General features: G+C 33.1%; 1 protein-coding gene across 1 annotated transcript in view; it reads right to left on the bottom strand.

Annotated features, from left to right (window-relative positions):
• The window catches only part of LOC129226854 (multiple PDZ domain protein-like), a 128729-nt gene that overhangs the window by 46308 nt on the left and 56072 nt on the right, over positions 1-26349 (bottom strand). The window contains exons 2-3 of the mRNA XM_054861484.1: positions 4950-5159; positions 2812-2966 (exon numbers count right to left, since the gene is read on the bottom strand). Coding sequence (XP_054717459.1) covers positions 2812-2966; positions 4950-5159 — 365 coding nt within the window. The remainder of the gene's footprint in view (positions 1-2811; positions 2967-4949; positions 5160-26349) is intronic.

The following is a 26349-nucleotide window of genomic DNA, read 5'->3' as shown; positions in this document are numbered from 1 at the left end:
GACAAAGTTCAAAATATTAGGAGTTTAAGGTCACTTTAAAAAAATTAGGAATTTTAGAAAAATTAAGATAGCTTGACCCTAGTTTAAACCATCACTATGTGAATGGAGGCTTGTGCCTCCCAAGTGGTATTAGTAGCAATAACAAAACAGGTTATAATACAGGGTTGGGTTTTGGACTGTTCAAAACTGGTTTAGGACAGAACAGGTGGTTTTTACCGTCCAAAACTCCGAAACTGTCTTAGACTGTCCATAACTATGCTAAACTTAAAGGGATGTAATCTAATCAAGTCGTATTGATTGCAATATTTGTAATGCATAAATATAGACATAACCAAGGTTTAATTAATGAGTTTTTTATAATTTTTAGCCTACTTTCCCAGTAAAAATCAGAGAAAGAAGAAAAAAGCATGAAAGAAGGCTTAATACATCTTAAAAATATCCCGAAAAACAAAAAAAAGTCAAAAATAAATAAAATAGTTAGATAAATATTGAAAAAATAAAAATTGGAAAGTAGGGTATTGAGATGGGGAAAAATGTCTGTCGGTCTGTCTGTCTGTCAGTCTGTCTGTCTGTCTGTCTGTCTGTCCCCCCCTAATAACTTTTGAATGAATAGTCCGATTCGAACAAATTTTTTTTTGTTAGAAAGATCTCGGCAAGGACATCTCATTCCCATAATTCATTTTTTGATTTGAACAATTTTTTGTTCAATTTTGAACAGTTCAAAAAAACTTAACATTAGCGCCTACGGGGAAATTCAAATCAAAAATAAATCTTGAACTTAGAAGCGAAGTGGCTTCAAACAAACTTTGTAGGGAAAAACTTTTGATAAAAAACATGTATCGAAAATATCTTTTTGATTTGAACAAGTTTTCGTTCAATTTTGAACAGTTCAAATCTCTTAACATTAGCGCCTAAGGGGAAACTGAAAGTCAATATAGATTCCGAACTTAAAGGCGGATTTACTTCAAACAAACTTTGTTGGAAATAGCTCTTGACGACCTACTCCCAACTCCGACTCCGAGAATTTAGGGGCACCTGACACCGACTCTGACTCCTGTTCCCGACAATTAATCGGACTCCGACTCCCCGACTTCGACTCTGACTTCGTAGCTTTGGCAAACATTTATACACGGAGGACAAATGACTGACTCCGATTCTTGGATATTCGACTCCAACTCTTTTATCCCAAAATGAGATTGACTCCGACTCCGACTCCGCTGCTGTGGTTTTAACTGTGAAATAATTATTGCTGATATGATTTGTTTTTATTTTCACGCTAAAGTTTTAATTTAGGTATTTAGTTTTCGGTGAATAAACTCGAAAAATATGCGCAGACGATTTTTTTTTTTGACAATTATTTCTTTAAGTTGACATTTTATTGTTTTTTTTTATTTTGGTAAGTGCATTTATTCGTTTAAAAAATTATTTTTGGCAACAGGGGAAAAAGAAACGATTTTTTTTATATGATGTATTTATTTTAATGAACTTATTATTATTATTTTTTCGTTTTGAAAGCTGTTAAAAAATTTTTTTTAATGGAAAGAAGTGTATTAGCTGCTTTGTTTAAAAGGTGCTGCTATTTTATTTGTTTTTTTTTTTTGAAGAAAAGTAAGGAATATTTTATTCCTAGAAATCAATTTAAAATATTAAAAAAATATGTTTGAAAAAATTTGCGATTTTAGCTATTTTTGAGAATATTGATCAGGTACTAGAAAGTAGTATGGGTATACGGGAAAGTAGGCTCGTCTAGTTCTAGACGGAACTTCTTGTTTTTTCTAAAATGTTATTTTAAAATATATTTTACTTAAAAAAATTGGCAATAACTACTACATAAAAACTTCCTTGTGTAACAGTTTGTAGAGTTATGACAGGAAATTCACAACACTACCAAGACAACTAATTTCAGATTCATTTATAATTGAAAGGAATATTATTAAATGTGCATATTTAAGTGAAAAAAAGCTTAATTTTTTAAATGATTTTTGCAAATAAGTTTTATATGATGTTTTCACGAAAATTATTTTTTAAATCATAGATTAAAGAACAAGAAATTGATGATTAAAAACTTATACTGTAAAACTTGTGTTATTCTTTTTTTTAGTTCATATTTTTTTAATACATTCTGAAATGACAAAAAATTGTAACTTATTGCATTTAAGTCAATTATTGCACTGTATTTTGAACACTTTCTTTTGCACACATGCATAAATGTCGAAAAATCTGGTTTATGGAAAAAAAAACTCCTGCATACAAATTGAAATTTTTAATGAAGATCTTAATTTCTACATAATTAGATTAAAATCAGCTGCATAAATAAACTACATATATATATTTATACTTGAATGTTCATATTGAATAAATATATTAAATAGTCAAAAAATAATAATTTTGACACATTTTGTTCTGTTTTTGATATTTTCTCACAAAATATAGTTTCTCAAGAAATAGTTTTGGACACCATTGAATAAATGTTCAATATAAAAAATTACTTCAATACATTTTATTCTGTTTTTGGAGCTTTCTCATGGAATGCCGTTTTTCTAAAAATATAGTTTTGGACACTTTCGGACAGTTTTGGACAGGACGGTAAAAACCAAGGTTTTTACCGTAGTGTCCAAAACCTTGCCAACCCTGTTATAATATGAATGCATACGCTTTGCATCAACATTTGAAATTCGATTGTAAATTTTCAACCTTTCACTATACTATGGTGTACTTATTACTACAAGAAAAACTAACAATGTTTAGCAGTAAAATTATTCCTTCATTGTTCAACTAAATTTAATAACTGCTTATAAATATGATACAAACCTCGATCACTTCTTTCTGAGAATAGGGTGACAAAGTACTGTCTGGCTTTCCAAAAGCAAGTTCAACAGGACTATTTGAACATTTAATTAAATCAACTACATCCAAATAATAATCATTTCGGACATCAATGCCATTGACAGACAAAATTTGATCTCCTGAAACATAAAAGCAAACATTAGAACATGGATTCCAAAAAAATTCACAAGTAAACATGTAACACAATATTTTAGCTTTTTTTTTGGTGTTCCTATATGCTAAGCTGCTTTAATCTAAGCTAAACCATCATATTTTTTTTTTTCATTAAGGAGTTCTAGTTATCACCATCCTTTTGAAGTATTTCAATAAATACAGTGATAATCTAGACATTTACTCGGATGCCATTTTCATTGAGGGCATACATATTCTTTTCCAGTTTTAAATATATAAATAAAACATCAATTCAAATGCATAAATTTTTATTTAACGTTTTTGCATTCTTTCAGAATCAGGCTGTTATACTGAGAAATATAAATCGCCAAGTTGATTGAAAGTATGTAATGCCAACTAATACAACAAGGGTTTCTGACCTGAACTATCCTATGCTATTGTAGAATGCTCCCTTCTTTGAAAACAAGATGGCACAGCAGAACATGACAGTTAAGTGCAACTGAACTCTAATAATGTTGGTTTTATACCAGCTGCAACTAGTGGCAGAAACAAAGGGTGGGTCATGGGGGTCATGACTCCTCCTAAACCGTCAACAAAACATCCACCCACAATGTGTTCAAATTTTTTATGCATAAAATGTAAAAGATTTATCTTTTCAATTCATAAATTATTTTTGAAAGTAAATATTTGAACTATTACTTTGTTTCATTGCTTAAGAAATTAATTTGCAATGTTTCTCCCCAATTATGTGCGTTATTCCTAGCCGATTAGCTGCTTTTTATTGACTACCAAGCAGGTTTAGAAATTTTTTGTACCCAAAAACGTAGGTTCATTCATGGGGGGGGGGGGGAGCTGTCATTCTTTTGCATGACCCCCCTAAAATAGTTTTCTGCATCCGTCCCTGGCTGCAACAATCTCAAAGCATTCTATTCACTTCGGTTTCAGTAGAGTGTTGCTATGGCTGATTTGTGAAGGGGATTCACGTATTAGTAATATACACTCATAAATTTAAAATCTAAAAAAAAAAAAAAAGAAACACAAAATATTTGTTTAGTTACAGATTATAAGTAAATATAGCAATACCGTCAATCATTAAATCAATATATTGTTGTCTCGGAGCGATAGGTTATTTTACTGTTATTCCTGGGATTAGATGCCTTACTGTTGCTCTGAGGCAAAACCATATACAATAGCAAGGAGCATGGATGCCCATATGCAAAATTTTAAAGGAGGGCTCAGATATTTTCCCCATCGTTTCGGAGGATATTTTCCCCTTGGAAACCGATTGCAGTAAGATTAGAGCGATTAAAATTTGACACTTTTAATAACTTATTGATTAACACTAGAAAGACTGAAATTTTCTGTATACCTAGAAAGGCTGAAGGGGCCAGTGTGGCCCCTTCCATTTTTTGGGTTAATTCTTTTAAAAATTCTTCCTGAGTGAGTCTACACACACACACACACATACCCGATGCCTCTTCTTCACCACTGACACCATTTTTGCAAAACAGAGCTATTTCAAAAGATTCTAGTTAAAGAAAAATAATAAAGGCAAAATTTCTCTTTGACTTTTTAACCATAAGAAATACAGGGGTGCTCCTTCTAAGGGCAAGGACGCACACCCCATCTAAAAGTCACTAAGTCCCCCCCCCCAAAATGTTCAAAATACCCCTCATAACACCTCTAAAAATTTCAATGGCACAGTCTGCGCCATGACCCCTCTCCTCCCCCCAGGTGGACACCCCTGAGAAATAGGAAAATCTCCAGTCTTTTTAGCAGAAATGAAAAGAATCCTGATTTTTCCAGGCTTTAGAAAAATTTCCCTGAATTGAATTTGTTAGGTTATCCAGAAGAGCAAAACACCCTGACTTTTAAAAACAAGTGAGAGTATCATTTGGATTTACTTGAAGCAGAAAGAAGAACAATCAGTTCTTAAAAAATTGAAACATGAACTTGGAACATGAATGTTCCAAGAAGCAAGATTGAAATACCTGCACAGATGTTTCCAACTTGTTCAGCTGGGCCACCAGGGTGCACACATTCTACGAAGGCTCCGTGTAAAAGAGTTTCATAGGTGTTTCCGCAGCTAATAACCATGCCAAGTCCACAAACAGGGTCTTTATGCAGTTGCACAGTTTTCATGGTCACATGCTTGCTTTGGGAAGATGTTTGTGTTGTATGTGGCACTTTGTTGAGGATGTCTGAAATAAAGAGAATTCTTTTAGCAATTTACAAGACAAAATGGAAAATAAATTTGGGTGCAGAAACACAAAAATCCATGTTAAGAATAAATAAATGAAAGCTAGATAGCACTTTTTTTCATACGTGCATAACTATGCTTTGATGACAAGTACAACAAGGAAACTCAATGCTTCATTGAAGCTATCTCACCTCAGAAACTTCTACATAAAACTTGAGACATAGAGAAAGATGCCTAAAAATGCTGTAGCACACAAAAATGTGCTAAAGGACAGAGGTTTATGATTCTTCTCCAAAAGCACTTAAAAATAAAAGGCTACATAGAATTTTTATCAAAATCACTATCTGGAAGATGTAAGAAAGGAAAACTGATAACATATCTTTGTACGGTAAAACCGGGACCACCGTGACAAAAATGCGCGCTTTCTTCGGTCCTTCCGGGCCTGGAACAACTGAGAAAAACCTAGGTGGCGCTACAGTCTAAGCGATTGAGATTCAAATCAACAATCCAATGTTTTGCTTTACGTTTTCCAACGACCGTTACTGAAAATGTTTGACCTTTCACCTTTCTGTAAGCAATGAATTGATGATTAACTGAAATAAAGGTAAGTGATCTGAAATGTTACTTCAAATGATTTAGTAACCTTTATTAAGGTTATGTTTTAATGTTTGCGTAAGACATTTGTTTCACACTTCTTACAGGTTGAATTTGTTGTGAGTCTCTCTATTGCTTTTTTAAAGGAATCCTTCCCCTTCCGATCTTTTAAATTCAGCTTTGCACTTGCATTAAAGATTAGTAAAAATGTTCAGATTATCATTGTTTTTATTAAGTTAAAAAATCTGTGCAACGATTTAAAAGGAAAGTTAAGAATTCGATTGCTGAATCTCGGACAGCATATTGCAAGTTATATAGTGTCTTCAATTTACAATCTAGTGCTATACCTACAACAGCAAATATCTTTCAGTTTTACATGAATAACTTTAATGTTAATAACTTTCTAAAATGCCATCTTTCTAGAATGGATAAACAAGTGAATAAAAGTAATTTCATAAGTTTAAAATATTGAATTGGTATTTTGGAAGTAAAAATGTAATACCAATCCAAATATCAACTGAATATTCGGTGCATATGCAATTGATTATCAATGTTTAATGAATATTTAGAAAAAAATATTTTTTTAAACTTTAGCTGCACATTTGGTTTAAATTATAGGAGAATGAATTTGCTAAATTTTTCTCTTATTTCCTTAGTAAAATATTCAATTATTTAATTTATTTATTTTGGTTATATGCATGAGTATATAACGTTTTCTATGTTTTTCTCTTTTTAACCTACTATTTTTACTTTTTGAACTAATGGTGGTTATTTTACAATAATAATTGTTCTGATAAGTACTGTGTTATAGAGAAAGAGATATGAGAACCTTTCATGTGTCTTTCAAAAGGAAGTCTTAACTCTAAATTTGACCTATCTATTGAATTTATAAATATGCTTTAGTATATATATTCTCGAAAAACCATTCAACTCAATCTTGCTTAGTTGGGATTTGTTTTCAGTGAAAAATAATTGTACACAGAAATATTTTTATCTTAAGACCTATCAAAAAATGACATCATTTTCAACCTTTCTTTGTTTCTGTTTTTTAATTTTATATTACATATTTTAATGAAATTAAGAGTTGCCACTAAAAGGCTCGAAAACGTATCGATATTATCTTAAACGCTTGATGTAATTTAAAAATCAATATACATTACAAGATAATAATGATAACAATAAAAAAATACCTTGTCTATTTATTGGTAAACACATTTTCATAGTATTGTCATGTATAATATGCAATTAATAATTTGTTTCTGTTGAAAAATCTTTTTTTTTTTTGGATGATCAGGCTTTTAGCAACGTTTTCAAGAAAATTTATTTTGAAGATTTTCACCATTTTACTTTTTGTTGAGAAAATATTTTGCTTCAAAATTATTTGTTGTTATTTTTTTCTTTTTACTTTAATCTGTGGAAAACAATTCATGGGTAAACACATTTTAAGAAAATTTAATTTGCTCTTTCAATGAAAAAAAACTTGCAATCGAGTATATTGTCAGCGAACGAAGCAAAACGTTCGATCGCTGAGCGTGACTCACTCAACTGTGTTCCGGGCCCGGGTAGAAAGAACGCGCGGCGACGAATGGAGCGCGCGCTTTGTCACGGTGGTCCCGGTAAAACCCATTCTAACGGACATCTCTCTTATGCGGACAATTTTTAATTCCCAGTTCCAATGCAAATAACATTTTTAAACCCCTGTCCTGCGGACAGCTCTCTATTGGGGACAAAAAATTTTGTCCTGTTAGTGTCCGCATTAGAGGGATTTTACTGTATAGTCTTCACAGAAGATGAAAGCACAGTTCTGTACCTCAGAGTCAGACTGACTAAGTTCAAAAGTTGCAATTTTCTGTTTCTAGGTGCATTGTATGTAGAAGCCTATTCCACATCGGGGCATGTGAACGTAATTCTTTTTAAAATTCTTTTCAATTTTATACCAATGTTAAAGAGTGCACATCCCATCCTTTGCATGCATCAGGAAAAAGTTTTTCCTCTCTCCTGTAAAATTACCATAATTAGACTTACGTCCTTCTGGCTCTGAGGTACGGATTTGCAATGGTTGCTTTTAACATAAATACACCAGAATGTATTGTGTAGAGTAGCAACTCACTAATGTGAGGGAAAATTTTAAGTCACAATTTTATAGGAAATTAAAGTAAAATTTCAACCAGGTTTCACTTGCCCTTTTACAACAGAAGTCACATGCATTTTAATCGGCAGCATTATTTCAATTTTCTAAAGGAGGGGGCTATAAACCAAATGTATATTATGATTATGCTGAAAAACAACCATGAATGTAAATACATGAATTTCTCAAATCCAAGAGCATGGCTGTAGCAAGGATTTCCATTAGGGATGGGCAAGCATAGGCTTAACAAGATAGTGATTTTTAATTGCCTCCTTCCTCCTAGTACAGACTTTGGACATTGCTTGAAATTATATTTCTACTCTCCTCCTTATGCAATTTTAGGTCAGATGAGGACAAAAATAGCAATTATGTGGCTCTCCCCCAGAAAATTTTCGAAATGACATTCCTAAAATTGTAATTTTTATTTCTTCGGGGGCGCTTGGAAAGAGCGTCGGAGTCGGAACTCATTTCTACGGAGGGGCAGCTGCTCCTCCTTGCCCTCCTCTGGATACGCCCATGCCCAGGAGGGTCATTATCTCCCCCTTCCTTCCTCCCACACATTAGCCTAATTTAAGTTACATAATAGTGCATTCAAATACAAAAGAGTAGCAGGAAATTCTCAAAAGTGCAAGGTCAGAATAATGAATTCTCTAGCAAGTATAAAAATTAAAGGCCGATCTAAATTAATCAATAAAAAAACTTTTTGATAAAAAGTGAAATCAAAAATCACACAAACATAATTTGATTTTCATAAATTTACCAAGCATTAATAATTGCCCAAGGTAAAATGATGATTCTAACTGAGCAAGTTCCAACTCATGCAGCGAATCAATTGTGATTATAATTAAGTTTAGGCACATAAAAGTATTTGTGCACATACTATGCAATAAAAAAGTTCAAAACATTTAATTTTAAATTATTAGACTATTTTGAAATTCTAATAAAAGGCAAACATTTGCAGTCAGAAAGCATAATGAGTTATTTCATTAAAACTTGAGTAAACTAACTAGTTACTCCTTCAATAATAACAGAGTAAGTTTTGAGTACCAAACAAGAAAATGAACGAATGATAAAATTTAAAAACACTGAGGCTCATACATATGACACAGGAGACATTTGTTTACTATTTCTCCATCACTTCTTAAATGCGATAAAATCACGTTAAAATTCACAAATATACAACTGAAACGGTAACTTTAGCAACGATAGAAAACAAGACAACATAACAAAGGAAAACAAGTTCAAACACAAACCTCATAATGAAAAAGGGCATCCTTCGAATGAATTGAAAACATTAAGACATACGCATCAGAAAACAAATGCACAAATCACGAATGTGAAGTTCTCACTCGCGCATTCACATGGGAAGGAAGCGGAACGATATTAACGCAACACAATCGCCAAATGCAGTGACCTTGGCCATGATCGCCAAATTAGCCAGCGTGAAACCTAAGAGTACACGAACGATGAACGATCTTCGTATTCTTTAGTAAAACATCACAAAAGAAAAAAAATCGAGAGATATTTTGACATGTAATACATCCCCAAGGGACGCAAATTTTTGGGAGGGCGGAAATTCTCAATTTTCCGAATGGAACTCCAAACATTGCCGAATGATGATGATTTTGCCGAATATACCTCCTTATTTCGCCGAATCGTCACACATAATCTGCCGAATATAGAAATTTTTGGGAGGTCACAGTGACCTCCCATAGCGGCGACCCTGTGTTCCTTGTTGGAAAAGCAGAATGTCTTCAACACATCACAATTCTGCAGGTGCGTCATTTGGGGAATTAATGGGGTTGTTTCCTTCAGTCAAAAGTAATGCTTTTTGTCACTAAAATTGATAGAATAAGCAAAAAAAAAAAAAAAAAAAAACATGGACACGTGAGTAAAGAATGCGAATGAAATATTTTGCTCTGTGAATGGCAACACAGAATGGTATTTCATTATTTGTGATGTCATCGGACAAAAGCATAAACATTGAAAGCGCGCCGATTTAAGTAATTTTTTAAAAATATTAAACTTAAACAAATTATTTAAATAATGGTCAGATCCTTTGTTTTTAAGCATGCTCTTTCAGAAGAAAATACTTATAAAATTTTGGAAACGACCCCATTCCTTTTGCCCCACGGGATGCCAGAAACAATGCAATGGGATCGTTTCCAAAATTTTAATTTTTTTTTCTGAAAGAGCATGCTTAAAAACATAGGATCTGACCATTCTTAAAATTATTTGACAAATATTTAAAAAAAAAAAGAAAAAATACTTTAATCGGAGGGCTTTCATTGTTTACGCTTCTGCCGATGACATCACAAATGATGAAATGTCATTCAGAGTTGCCATTCACAAAGCATAATATTTAATTTGCATCGTTACTCGCGTGTACTGGCAACGATATGGTTGATAGCAAGCGTAGAGCGCAATATTTGATTCGCTTGTTGATTATCATAACGTGGAAATGCGGTAAACATATGCGCCAAAGTGCATCATTTGTGACTTCATAAAGACCACGCCTTGTTTGAAAAATCGAACATTCTAAAAAATTAATTAAAAAATAACTGTTGGGAAAATAAAAGTATTTTCTGGGTCCATGTTATATTTTTTTGCTTATTCTATCAATTTCAGTGACTAAAAGTAGTACTTTTGACTGAAGAAAACAACCCCATTATGAATTTTACAAAAATTTGGTTGTTTTTTATCTCATAAGATTTATAGAATTGCATGAACCCCCCTATTCCCCTTACGCCTCGCCGTAAAACTTTGAAATGACGAGCGTGTAGGTTCGATGATTTTTATCAGAGAGAAGCAAAGGGCACATTGAGCTTTTTCAGTGCAATGGGGGGGGGGGGGGGGGTTACCTTCAGCACGAATATAATCCCCGAAGAGCACGGTACTTAACACGAGTTTTGAAAAACACACATTCCCCGAATTACACGGTTTTAAGCTACACGATTTTCGAGTAATTCTTCAGAAAAAGAATAAAATACACATTATTTGATGTAATATTATTTCCAAAAATGTTATTTGTTTGAAATATAAGGAACTTACAATTAAAGGCACTTAAAAAAAATAAATAAATAAAACCACTTGAAAAGGAATTTCTTGTTTTTGAAGTCTCGAACAAAGTTTCAACAGTGGCGGACGTACCGTGTCGCAGTCGCTAGAGGCCATATAACATAAAGGGATCGGAAACTTGACATGCAAAAGTATTTACGTTAAGCAAAGGTGAGCTCTTCCCCCCCCCCCCAAAAAAAAAAAAAGATTGCGACGGGCCTTAAATTAGGAGCGCTCCAAACCTAAACTTTTGGGAGGGACCACCAAGGGTTCGCGAAAATAATACTCAAATGGCGGATTTTTAACCCGCTTACTTCGGTTTTTCTCTGTAGCTCTTTATTGGAAAATATTTCACTAAAAAGAATACATACTTCAAGGAGAATATGCAAACGTCTGTTCCATCTTTAATTAACTTTCGACGATTATTTTTTTGAACCGTTTGAACCGAAAATAGGAACACTACCAGACCAATCCAATGTAAGAAATAGTAATAGTGGAAAACTATCAATAAATAAATTTCAAAAAATCTTCAGAAAATTTGCCAAGGCGAAACTTGTTACAGTACAATGTACGCAGTTCAAAAAAAAAAAGTATAATGAAATAAAATGACTCAACATAATTTGCTTCACAAGCAAGAAAGGAATTCATTTAATTTGTTCAGAAAAATCGTAGAGCAAAATACTCTACGACCAAAATAATGCGGATACTAACGGGACAATTTCTTTTGTCCGCAATAGAGGGGTGTCTGCAGGATAGGGGTTTAATTATGTTATTTGCCTTGGAATCGGGGAATTAAAAATTGTCCGCATTTGAGGGGTGTCCGTTAAGAGGGGTTTTACTGTACTGTTGGGAGAGTAAAAAGTATTTTTGTTTGTAAAAATTGCTTTTTTATGCACTAATTAGAGTAACTTTTTACAAAACTATTTTGCAAAAAGAAGAGAGAGAAAAAAAAAAGATGAAAGAAAGAGGAAAAAAAATTCTTCGTTACTTGTTACGAGCTTTTGAGCAACTCAAAACAAAAAATGCATCCAATATTTATTGTTTTTATTATTATTATCAACTTTTTTTAAACTGTTACTGATTACAAGGGGTAAACCGATTTCTTTCAGATATTGGAAGTGGTACGCAACAAGGTTCGGATCAGTTGCATTAGTGCATGCGTACCTACACGTACATCTAATGAAGAGAGACATTGGGCATCATTAAAATAAGATTTAAAAAATCGTAATTTTGCAATTCTGTGACAGACTTCAAATTTTTTAAATTGTCAGTCACAGTTTGCCGAATAAGACCATTTTTAAGAGGTCACAGTTACCTCCCATTGAAGTCAAAGGTTTCAAAGAGCACGGATCCAATTATCAGTGTTCTTTGGGGGACCTGTATACACGTTTTTCTCAAAACGCACACTCCTCTACCACAGAAATTTGTAAAACATGTATCATCTGCATTTTGGAATCCTCTTCTAGGTCCTAATAGTTGTGGGGGTCAATTGCAAATTGGTGGACAATTAACAAGTGAATCCGTCACTTCTTCGCCGAAAAGAATGGATATTCAACCCACAACCCACTAACGTTCTTAAAAAATATAAATTGTTATGCTTACGAAAATAAACTGTAAACATTTACTAATGTAACCATATTATCATATCATACATCAAGTCACACAATAGAGGCTTTGACAAACACGTTGACTACCTAATGGTACAACACCAATAAAATCGTTACAATTTTTAGCTATCCAAAAAAAAAAAAGGCCACAGGCCACCGTCATAATAAGAGATGCATGGTCGTCAGAGGGAAAGGATTACGAAGCAAGACACGAACCTCCAATTTTACAAACAAAAGAAAAAGTGAATTATCTTACGTTTCGATAAAACATTTACCTAAGCTGAAAAGTAAAAATGCCATAAATAAGGATAATGGGTATTTACGAACAAACAGCCAAGCATCTGGCACTGTAATGGAAATTTGCGATAGTAGTGATCCTAATCCGATTACAGTCAAAAACAAGAACACCTTTCCATTCAAATGTACCATCTGAATCCGATTGCTTTACCAAGTACACCCACACCAACTCCCTTAAATCACTATCCTTTCACCCTTTCCCAATCTCCCCAGCAGCAGTCTTGGGTCTTTGAGAAACTGCATAGATGAATGGATCCAGAGCGGATGGCGAATGGATCGTAACGCCCCACTTATCCTGGGGATGAGCTCTGTTGTTATACCCCTCATCTCTTCCAGACCGTTACTTTCTGTACGGATGATTAAGGACTAAGAGAACTTATTGTGAATAAAACAAATATTATTCTTCGTTTGAATAGAAGGTCCACTAATTCTAATTGTTCCAGTAACACAGGGATTTCCATCAACAAACATATCTAGCTATAGCTTCACCACGAAGAGAAGGCGGATGACCTTGAAGCGAAATCTCATTTTGTATCATTTGTAATAGGTAGAATCAACCAGAAAGCATCTAAAAGTGAGAGTCGTTCTCATTGATCCTATCTATCACAAAATAATTACAACCAACCTATAACAAACAATATAAATGATGTGTTTGCTTCAAGGTCAGCCGCCTTCTCTTCGCGGTCAAGCTTTAAAATGTCAAGACCAATTATATATGAATTTACAATTGCAGAATGGAAATCGCTAAAACAAAAATTGATTATTTGATTAATGCGCTGTGACTCCATGATGATAATCATTATTCCTTAAAATTTGGAGTTATATTTGGCAAAATTATCATTCAGCGAAATTTAGAGTTCCATTCGGCAAATTGAGAACTTCTGCCCTCAGAAAAATTTCAGCTCGGGCGCCCCTGGCTGCAGAGTCAGAGTCGAATCGATTTTGGGGTAAAGGAGTCGGAGTCGGTAATTTTCTCTCTGAGTCTACAGCTCTGCTACGGCTGTCGAGTAGAAGTCGGAGTGATTTTAGGGTAAAGGGGTTGGAACTGGTTATTTTCCCACCAACTCCGTAGCCCTGCTGAAGATGGCTACTTTCAGTTGATAGATCGAGGCCGGTTTTCGCAACTTTCTCCTTTTCAGTCCCCCTACAAGGAAGAGCTAATAAAATGTGAAAGTTCATCTTGATCAAAATGTTTCAAAAGTATAATGCCCACAACATTTCTGAATTCTGCAAAGAATATATTATGCAAAAATTATTTCAAAATCACAATTAAATAATTTGATCTGTTCTTTGTTCGGACGTATAGAGCAAGATCTAGTTTAGAAACTACACAAAGCTACCTCCAGTAATCGAAATATTCCCGAAATTGATAACGAAGAGAAATCAGTGCACCGAAAACTCACGAAAAAAATATATTTTTATTTTTTTCCTTTTCAATTAAGTGTCCGAATGAGAACATAATCTTCCATTAACTTGCCAAGTTAAAAATCCGTTATCAACGACAGTAATAAATTGTTTTCTAAATGAATTGAAAAACGTTGGACAATCCTACACCAATGATTGAAGAAGGAACTGCTATGGAACTTGGTGCCCAATTAGATTTGAACTCCTCTGGCTAGGACATAGACTACCCCAAACGTCATTTCTACCGAACTTGAACCATTTTCTGCATTTAAATTTTGTTGGAATTACTATTTACAATATTAACTACAAGAGATCTATTTATCATAACAAAACTATTACTGATTTACCACAACATATTAAAATCTGATTATTTTGAATATTATAATATGAATATTTTGAATACCACAATATGAGCGTATTGAGTATTACATTATGAGTAGTATTAAAATATGAGAATTTTAAAAACAGCTTGTACTATCATATACTCAATATTCTTTGACTGCAAGCAGCTACATGTACAATGCCGTAACTAAAATAACACAAAATAGGTGGAACTGCTGACAGAGTAATTTTATCATTTCACTATGCACCACAATTTCCCTTTGCTTCGAAATTCAACACTTCAAAGTTTACACACATTAACTGAACTATTTCTAAATGCAATAGAAGATTTACTTTTATTTCAAACTAGAGGTACCAGCACGGCTTTGCCCATTAGAAAATTAAAAGGTCATTTGTTCGAGACCCACGTGATAACAGGCCAGACAACTCCTCTCCCCCCTGCTTCGTTACGCCACCAGTCGTCGATCTTTGAACTTGGCGCGAAACTTTGAAAGCAGTGCAGTTTGCAGGCACACAGTAGTGCTGCTTTCTCTGGTTGAAATAGATGAAATAGGAAATATGTAACTTCGGATGCACATTTTTGAACACAATACTGTTGGATTTATCTCATCCTTTAAACGTACCGGAATGTAGAGGCAATTAAAAAATATATATATATAATAAGTCTTGTAAGTGTCTGAGTGTCTGCTAAGTGAAAGGGAGTCAGCGATTTGCGCTACCGAACAACCTGCATGAGAAGAAAAAAATCGGGCGCCTCATGGAATAAATTTTAAAGTTCGGAGGTAAGTACTTTTCTCAGATAGATAAATTAACATTTTATGCTTCATGCAGTTAAGGTAACTTAACTTTTCCTCCATTACACAAACAATTGTCAGTTTCCTTTCTGATATCTTTGTCTGTAATTTGTAATTTCAGCATACTGCTTTAATATTTGAAACGGTTAACTTGCAACTTTTTATTTCTTTATTTTTTCAACCTTGTACACGCATTCATTCGAAATGGATTTTCCAAGCTGACAATATACATGTGTCAAAATTTTCCGCGAATATACTTGTTGCCATCAGAAGCAACGTAACTTGGTGTTGATATTCAGTTAATATGTAAACAAGTTTATTGAAACAGGCTTTTAACTGAACTAATCTTATATTTTCGATTTCGATTAAATTGTTTCATACGCTAGCATGTGTTATTTTGATCAAAAAACATTCCTTGATGGGCTTCCGTAGTTCTGAGGTAAGAAGATTAGCTTTGAACGCCGCAGGTGGTGGGTTCGATACTCAAACATTTTCCCCAACTACGCCCCTGCAATGTTATTCAAACAAGCTGGTTCTGTGTGCAAATTTAAAAAAATATGTTTTTTTTTTTTTTTTTTTTGCAATGTTGTCTTTAAGTTTTATGATATTTATGTACAAATTTGTGGTTGAGTTAACGGTATTCATGATTTCTGGGCTTGCGAAAGATTACTTTTTAGCAGTGGATACAACGTGTTTTTGCCAAATGCTCTATGCTTGTTTGTTATGCTTAAAAAAGGCAAAATGTCTTGAACTATATAATTTTTGAACTCCTTGGGGTTTTCTGTTAAAAAGCTTTCAGGAACTCTGAAACTGTAACATAAATTGAATTAAGGGGCTGTCCATAAAGGATGTTGCAAAATTTTGAACAAATCCCCCCCCCCCTCCTTGTTACATGTAACGCTGTTCAACATGAGCATATTGTTATAAACAACGCGTGATGTCACACTATTTGTTATCCTCTCCCTTCCCCCTGTCACAAAAATGTCACACTGAATTCCTAAAAGAGCCTACTCAGCAAAATGTTGATCTAAATTTAACATATATGAAGTTTTAAGTATTGAAGAAAGTTGATAAAATGGTCATTCTATGAGAAGTTTTTTGAAAAAGGTTACTTTGTCATCAGTTAATGCTCTTTAAAATAATTTTTCAAAAGCCTAAAATGATGAACTATTAAAGCCCCTCCCCCCCTACACAAGAATCATTAGCAGCAGAAAAAGCTGAAAATGGAAAAGTAGCCAAATTCCAATTAAAAAAAAAAGGCTGCTTTGATATTGAATACTTTTTTTTTATGTATAACATACAGTATTCATGATGTTGTATAATTCATTCTTTAATTAACGTTTTTCAAGTTGAATTCCTGTGTAACTTTTCGAGAGTGCCCACCGAAGGGGGGAGGGGTAGGAATCATAGTCTCATAATAATGATAGCTTTTCGACGGCTATAGTTATAAATAACTGTGCCCTTGAAATTTTAAGGGAGATGGGGGAGATGTTTATGGGGGTATTTTTCTTGAAGTTTTCATAATTGAAGGAGGTAGGGCACCGTTTACTTTGGGGGATGGCACCCAAACATTCATGTCTTTTTAAAAGCATAAATTTGCTAAGCTAAGTTAACATTAATAATCTGGTATTATGTATTTTAATTTGATGTTATGTCTTTGAAACATATTGCAGTTATGTTTCTCGTTTACTTTAGTAAAAATGTTTATTTATATTTTAAAATTTCATTTTATTCTTATTCAAATACAATGGTAAAATTATTTTTTGTTTTGATGTAATTGTAAAATGAAAGTTTATTTATTTATTTGAATACTTCTTAAGACTCAATGTTTCAATACAATATACGAGTAGTTAAAATGCGATTAGTGTTAAAAAAAATTTCAAATGAAAAATAAAACTATGTTTATTTATCACTTTGTTTTTACAAGATTGTAAAATAAAATCGTGTTTAGTTATTTGAATAATTTGTAAGACTTATAAATGTTTTTATGTGAAATACTATGAATTAAGCTCAGTGTATTTTTTAATGTATGATTATTGGTTCCTTTTTTATGTTTTCAAATGAAAAGGTAGAAGTTTTAATACTACTAAAATAGTAGAAGACAATAATAAATAAACCAAAGAGTTTAATTAAACCAAAATACTAATCAAAGCACTCACTTCCCAATATCATTGTGGATCGACGAACGATGACGTCATTTGCTAGTTGGATGGCCTTCCTATCTCGAAGGCCTCGATTTGGTTCGCCTGCATAGTAACAAATAATGGATGATGAGATAAATAAATACCTTTGTGCTGAACAGTAAAGAAGAAAAAACAACGTCAAAAAAGCACAAATTGCTGATTAATGCAGACACGTGTTTCGGCGTTATAGGGAACGTCTTTTTCAATGCAAAAAGCAGGCTTATGGATGAAAAGACATCCTTAATCTGCAATTTGCGCTTTTTGACGTTGTTTTTTCTTCTTTAATGGATGATGAATTTCTCGCCAATTAGCTATGTCAATTTGCTCGCCCATGTTATAGTAATTTGCTCGGCCACGTTATGATAATTTGCTCGGTAAAATGTTCTTAAAATTGGAATAGAAAAAGAACAAAATCGAATTTTAAAAAATCGCTTCGAGGTTCACACCCCCATAGTACTAACTAATTTTGTGCCAAGTTTCATAAAAATCGGCAGAACGGTCTAGGCACAATCCGCGTCACAGAGATCCAGACTTTCAGCTTTATTATTAGTAAAGAAGTTATTACGGCTGAATCTGTCTTTATTCTTCGTGTTCAACATTTGTAGAATACAAGAATCTAAAATTTAACCTACAGTTCATTAATCATTAATACATTAAATTCTCCATTCTCTCACTTTTTAAAGCATTGAAGAAAACATTTCATCTTATGAGCAACTAAGATGAGAAATAATTCTTAGGGGTGGAAAAATAGGGTGAATACTCTGATAATACAGTACCGGCAAAAAAATCTTTACATTTAGTTAGCAATTAAAAACTTTACATGGAAACTTCTTGTCATGATTCTATTTGGCATGCTCCCTAGTTATTTGGCAGAATACCGAATATTCGGTCAGATTGTGGCTGAATATTTGGTATTCGGCTAGTTCACAATGGCGTGAGCCAAGTAAAATCATGGACAAGAAAAAGTTATGTTAAGTTTTTCACTGCCAACCAAATGTAAAGATTTTTTTTTTTTTTGCCAGCATTGTACAAACTATGTAGAATTTATTTTTATATTTTTGTGAAAGTATCTCTTATATACCCACGGAGATATAAGCATTTCTTTCAAAAATTCAAATTTTATTTTAAGGTTTTCGATTGGTTTCACGCATAATTTTCCGTCAACCGTAACTAAAATTTCAGAATATTTGACAGCATGCAAGAGAAACATAATAATAAAATTTGAAATTAAAATATTTAAAATTTGTTGAAATATGAACATTTAAAACAGTTGAATCTTCGCTGCGCGTACGCGAAAGATATCAATTTATAACCTTCATAATCCAAATCCCAGACTGATCCTACACCTTGTGATAAAAAATTCCAGATTGATTTCTTAAAAAGTCAAAAAGTTATCAGCGATCTAAGGAATCGAATTTCAATAATTCTTGGAGAGGCGACGAATCCTAAGGGATTGTTCGCAAACTGGTAACACTTCCCATCCATCATTCAGTGTGATTCATGATAAAAACAGATTATTTGCGAACGTCCCTCACGAGTCGTCGCCTATCAAAGTATTACTTTTTGAATTTTTAAGACATCGAGCTGAAATTTTATCACGAGGTATAGGATCTACTTGGGCTTTGGATTAGGAAGGTTATAAATTGCTATCTTTCGCGCATGCGCAGTGAAAATTCAACTGCTTTAAACATTCATATTCCATCATATTTTTAATATTTTAACTTCAAATTTTATTATTATGTTTCTCTTATATGCAGTCAAATACTTTGAAAGTTTGGTAACATTTGACAGAAAACTCCGCGTGTTATGAGCCAAAAATCTTTTTAAAAAATCTTATTTTTGAAAGAAATGCTTATATTTCCGTGGGTATAAGAGATACTTTCACGAAACTAGAAAAATTAATTCTGCATAGTTTGTACAGAATCGGCAAAGAAAATCTTTGCATTTGGTTGGCAATTAAAAACTTTACATAACTTTTCCACGTCACATTACTTGGCATGCTCTTTTGGAAATTGGCCGAACAACGAATGTTCGGCCACAATTAGGCGGATTATTTGGTATTCGGCCAAATCGTTAGGGAGTATGCCAAGTAAAATCATAAAAAGAAGTTTGCATATAAAGTTTTTAATTGCCAACCAAATGTAAAGATTTTTTTTGCCGGCAATGTACATGATTAGAATTTCTGAATATAAACTGAACTGCAAACTGCATTAGCAGTTAGTTTAAGAAAGAGCACTTCCCCTTCTTATTTTTCTTTCTTAGACAGCAATTCTTTTCTTTTCTATCCACCTGGAAAAAAAAAAATCTAGACCCATGTTTCTCCCTCCCGCGAGAGTTAAAATACCAGACAAGTTTTACTGCAAAATTCAAACAGCTCGGCTCTTTATATATAACTCTTGCAGTCATTTATTTTTCAAGTGGAAGTAAAACAATAAATTATCAGCACCACAAATAAATGAAACATCTAACAAATCACAATTACTTCCTCAAAATCAGGAAACGGGTATAATTAAAACAACATTCTATAACAAAAATGGATGTCTAAGATAAACATTTCAAAAACGTGTAATTCCATCAAGCAGCTTTTTATGAAAAGCTTAATACGAGTATCTGTGCCACCAGGAAAAGCCTTGAGGCGATATGAAGTTTATTAAAGCCTCAAACGTTGCAAAAAATAAAATTAAACTCTTAAGTCTTTTTGCTACGGAAATTTTACAAACGTTTTTGGTAATAAACTTTGTGGTTGTGTTGGAAGAAGCTTACTTTCTTCAAGCAATTCAAAGGGAAAATAATACAAAAGAAAATCTTGGAAATTTATTCGTTTCGCCGCTATGAATGTGGCAAACATATTTGTTTGGAGTATTGTCAGAAAGCTAGACATTCAACTGTGCAAATAAAGCGCTAGCTTACATCGGCTATTTCCCAGCTGTATTTCATTGCAATCTGCAAGAACTGAATCTCAAAATCATGAAAAAGATTTAATTATGGTCTGATGTTCCTATAAAGCGTTAGAGTATATATGTCACAATATTTCAAATAATCATTCTGTCATTCTGTGAGACCTCACAAGACTTTTGTGAAACAATTCAGTCTACTAACAATTACTAATAACAGGCAAATTTTTTTTTACTCTAAACGAAGTGAAAAAGGTAGATCGTTTAAGAAAAAAGATGAGGACAGGAAAAGTGTTACATTCTTGTCAATTATTTATGAAATAATAAATAAAATATTTAATATATATATATATATATATATATTTGATTAGAATATCAGTAAAATGTTCAATCAAATGGACGTCTCATTTTTGCTGACAGGGAAACTCGTTTTAAATTTTAAAAAAAGAAGATTTGTTTCTTAGATTATTTGCAAAAACACAAAATGTAATTTGTTTATTTATTCTAATCAACATCTTAGGATAGAAAGCAGTTTCGGGCGGAATGTCTAATAAAATGTAATTAATCACAAAGCTAATTACACAGTACTGAAAGCTAAACAATAATGATGCTGAGAGTATAGATAAAAAAAAAGATTCATTACGACATTACCTTTCCCTTCGTATTGCGAAAAAAAAAAAAAAAAAACGTGATAAGATTCATCTGCAATTCTTCTCTAAAATATAATTTAAAAATCTCATTTGAATGAAATCGAAATATTATTTTATTTCCGTATAGTTTGGAGAGTTGGCGATGACTGATGAATGAGAAAAAAGAACAAGAACTTACCATAACTTTTAAACTATCACTGCCACTTTAATGAATTGTATATATGAACAAGAAGTTCTACAAGTGAGAACGGATGTGCGTCAGGACTTATTAAGGGAGCTCGAATATCAGAAATGACAATATCAATACAATCAAGCAGTTGTAACTCTGATCATTTTTAGCCTACTTTCCCAGTAAAAGTCAGAAAAAGAAGAAAAAAGCATGAAAGAAGGCTTAATGCATCTTAAAAATATCGTGAAAAACAAAAAAAAGTCAAAAATAAATAAAATAATTAAATAAATATTGAAAAATTAAAAATTGGAAAGTAGGGTATTGAGATGGGGAAAAATGTCTGTCGGTCTGTCTGTCTGTCTGTCTGTCTGTCGGTCTGTCTGTCTGTCGGTCTGTCTGTCTGTCCCCCCCTAATAACTTTTGAATGAATAGTCCGATTCGAACAAACTTTTTTTTGTTCGAAAGATCTCGGCGAGGACACCTCATTCCCATATTTCACTTTTTGATTTGAACTATTTTTTGTTCAATTTTGAACAGTTCAAAAAAATTTAACATTAGCGCCTACGGGGAAATTCAAAGCAATTCCGAACTGTGAGGCGAATTTGCTTCAAACAAACTTTGTAGGAAAAAGCTTTTGATAAAAAACTTGTATATAAGATATCTTTTTGATTTGAACAATTTTCCGTTCAATTTTGAACAGTTCAAATCCCTTAACATTAGCGCCTACGGGGAAACTGAAAGTCAATGTAGATTCCGTACTTGAAGGCGGATTTACTTCAAACAAACTTTGTTGGAAATAGCTCTTGACGACCTACTCCGACTCCGAGAATTTAGGGGGACCTGACACCGACTCTGACTCCTGTTCCCGACAATTAATCTGACTCCGACTCCCCGACTTCGACTCTGACTTCGTAGCTTTGGCAAACATTTATATACGGAGGACAAATGACTGACTCCGATTCTTGGATATTCGACTCCGACTCCGCTGCTGTGGTTTTAACTGTGAAATAATTATTGTTGATATGATTTGTTTTTATTTTCACGCTAAAGTTTTAATTTAGGTATTTAGTTTTCGGTGAATAAACTCGAAAAATATGCGCAGACGATTTTATTTTTTTTTTTGACAATGAAAATTATTTCTTTAAGTTGACATTTTATTGTTTTTTTTATTTTGGTAAGTGCATTAATTCGTTTAAAAAATTATTTTCGGCAACAGGGGAAAAAGAAACGATTTTTTTTATATGATGTATTTATTTTAATGAACTTATTATTATTTTTTCGTTTTGAAAGCTGTTAAAAAATTTTTTTAATGGAAAGAAGTGTATTAGCTGCTTTGTTTAAAAGGTGCTGCTATTTTATTTGTTCGTTTTTTTGAAGAAAAGTAAGGAATATTTTATTCCTAGAAATCAGCTTAAAATATTAAAAAAAATATGTTTGAAAAAATTTGCGATTTTAGCTATTTTTGAGAATTTTGATCAGGTACTAGAAAGTAGTATGGGTATACGGGAAAGTAGGCTCGTCTAGTTCTAGACGGAACTTCTTGTTTGATTGTATGCTGCTGCCGGATGTGTCACTTTCTTTGAGAGAATTATGCTTACGTACTACAGTTGATGTGTCAAAAGATTTCTCTCGAATTTTCAGCTTAGAGCATCTGTAGCTTCCGTTGCTATTGTGAACCCCGCGTTGATCTATTGCCATTGGAAGTTTTATACAGTGAAACCTCTCTGAGCGGCCACCCCTCCGTTCGGCAAAATTTCGGCTGTTCAGAGGGGGTGGCCGCTTTAAAGGGTTTTCGGTACAGTTGTAATATAATTCTATAATACACAATACAAGCAAGTCTAATACATAGAATGGAGTTTGAGGTCGTTCTAAAAGGGAAATAGTATATATTTTTTAATTGTTTACATTTTTCGAAGAAAGGGTACAATTTGTGACTTAAATTTTCAATCTTCACCAAATCGAATTCAAAATGTTGCTTGTTGCAATTCAAATGTTTTTCAATTCAAACTGACAAATAAATTGCTCTAACTAATTTATTTGTCATTGCATCTGAATTTTCGATGGCTTTATTAATTATCCCCAAAATCATTTCAGTTGAAAGTTTAGTTTGCTCATGATTACACAACGTATTAGCTAATTGATTGTCAGAGGCCGAATTAGAGCCTGAAAGGCATAAAAATGTATTTGCTCAAAAGACGTTAATAATGCACACAGCGAACTGATTAGTTAATTTAAACCAATCCCAAAGTAATATTAGATTTGATTGAAAAACGCTTATTTTCGCTGAATCGTTAACCAGAAAATGTTTGTCTCAGTCGGCAGCGTAATTAACAAAGCTCTCCATTGCGGTTTCGTGCTGGAAAGTATTCGAAATCGTACTCTATTAATTCTCTCGCCGATTTTCCACGTTCATATTGCTGAGAATTTCAATGCGTAGTTCAAGATTCAAAAAATGATCTCCGACAATGTTGTTACCCAGATTACACACAAACACTGACCAACTAATAAAATAAACATGAGTGAAATGTTTACTCCAAAATTATCGGAATTCGTTAAAGGCCAATAAGAATTCTCCTCTTTGAACTAAAAAGCTGCAGATTAGAAACAGAAAATGAATAGATTTTCCTGAAAAATGGAATGGGCGCATTCACTCGGCGGCCGTTCAGAAGGGTTGGGTGGCCGTTGCTAGGGTTTTTTTTAGCATTAAGTATATGGGCAAAAAAATCCGTGCCTCAAAGAAGTGGTCGTTAGAGGGGTGGCCGCTTAAGACAGGTGGCAGCTCAGAGAGGTTTCACTGTATATTAATACTAGTGTATTAAAAAATCAAGTACGTGTGTGTTTTTTTTAATCACGCAATGTGAAGAGCAGTTCTTTCATAACCAATAATATTCAAGTTGTATAACCCCACTTTTAAGAAGAAAATAACAAAAAAATTTTTTTTTTTAACCTTTAGTTTGTAAGGTGGGGTGTCTTATACCTCAGAATTTGCATTCAAACACTCTGTAATGTTTACATTCGAGGCCAGTTTAAAAAAACACATAGGGAAGAATTTTCTTTATTTACTTATGTGCTTTATCTTGCACAGATTTTGAGCTTCAAAAGATGAAAGCCGTTTTTTTCAAGGAAGTAGCATTAAACAAGACATAAATCACGAAGTTGAACGCCTAATCAATCATAATGATTATTCAGCAAGTTGGCCTTGAAAAAAGAAATGCGTTTTAAAACGAAAACAGCAAATTGCACACGAAATGTCAAAAATAATTCCAATGGGTAATGCGTCGATTTTTTTCGAGACTAATAAGATAATTTTTAGAGGAATAAAATCATACTTTATTTTACTTGGGAGAGATAGTTTCTAGAAAAGAACAATTTCAACAAAATTGAATTTTAAATTGAAAATTTTAGAATTTTCAAGAAATTTATCAAAATGTCTCAAAAATGTTTAAGCACATTTAACGTTATTTTTAATTTAGCGTTTACTATGAACGTGTAACATTCTCTTTTTGCAACGATATTGAGAGCTACAATGTTCAATCTAAATTATTTACCGTGTCTTTCTAAGTTAAACAATCTCTTTGAAATTTCACCAAATTTTAAGGTCATGCAGATGACGTAATTTGATAAAGGGTCTTTTAGCATCCGAGAAAACAGTTCTTAGTTCGGCCACAATACAGTGCTATCCAAATTATTAGACTAAAGAGTTTTTTTTTTGTATACCATTTGTACTAAAATACTATTTATTTTTCTGTTAAAGTACAGTACATGCTGTACGCTGATTATTACGTTATTTTAGCATAATTTAATGTTTGCAGGTGGCAGCACCGTCTGCTTTGTTTATGTTCTTTGTTTATCTACCTACCAGGAACATAACCTCAATCAGCTTAAACAGTTCACTAGTTCTTTATATTAGTGTGTTCTGTTATATTCAATGTTAGTTTTAGGTAATTAGTGAGTATGTGTAGGTGAGTATATATAATAGTGAGTATAAACAATTTTTTTACCTCCTTTTTTAAAGAAGTTCAGAAATGGTGTAAACCTTGTGAAAAGTATGCCAAAAAGACTTAAAATGCTCATCAAGAACAAGGGAATGCAAACTAAATATTAGATAATTATTTCACTGTTCGTTAATGTGTCTACGTAATCAATAAAGAATTTGCTTTTAAAAGTCTTAGTCTAATAATTTGGCTAGCACTGTAGATGAAAATAGTGCGTTGAAACAGTGGCGTAGCCAGGATTTAATTAATGATTTGTTTTGGAACCTAAAAATGTTTTTGTGCTCCTAAAATTTTACAACTTTCGTCGGTCTGATTATAACCCTTCTCCTTCCGATTTCGGCACACATATTTTAATACCGGTCCAATCCAAAACCAGATGCTTAATCAGCTTTTGCTCTGCTCCCCGCAATGATGCAACAAATGTATCACAAATAAAGTACACCTTTCATAAGAGTAACTAAAGTAGAAACCTTATAAAGATCTTGGGAGGGCGTTTCGCCCCTTCGTTCCAACTTAATTCGGCAAAAAAAGGCATTTTGTAACTTGAAGAATTTTACGGAAGACAAGTTAATAACTTCCTAATTACAAGACCATTATGTGACAAATTAACAAGATACTGTGGTAGAAAGATGCACCAAAATGCATCATTTGTGACGTCATAGACCACGCCTTGTTTGAAAAATCGGACATTTTAAAACATTAATCTAAAAAAAATGTTGGGAAAATGAAAGTATTTTCTGGGTCCATGTAATTTTTTTTTTTTTTTTTTTTGCTCATTCTATCCATTTCAATAACTAAAAGTAGTACTTTTGACTGAAGGAAACCACCCCATTATGTCTCCGAATTTTCCGACTCATAGTCGTCAGAAATCATCAGCCAAATATGCTGCATAGGGGCATTTTTGGAAAATCACGGTGATCCCCCATCGGGGCACCCTTGGACCTTAAGCATTTTAAGTCATCACTTGTGTATGAGGTAAAGTCGAGAAGGTTATTACAACTAAATTATAAAACAACAACAACAACTGAGGAACTAAATCTATCAGTTAACCTTTAAGCATATGGAGTTATGAGGAAA

The sequence above is a fragment of the Uloborus diversus genome, chromosome 7 (assembly GCF_026930045.1).
Source record: "Uloborus diversus isolate 005 chromosome 7, Udiv.v.3.1, whole genome shotgun sequence".
Taxonomy (NCBI): Eukaryota; Metazoa; Arthropoda; class Arachnida; order Araneae; family Uloboridae; genus Uloborus; species Uloborus diversus.
The sequence above is the reverse complement of the archived record's forward strand: the minus strand, read 5'-3'. Positions and strand labels throughout refer to the sequence as shown.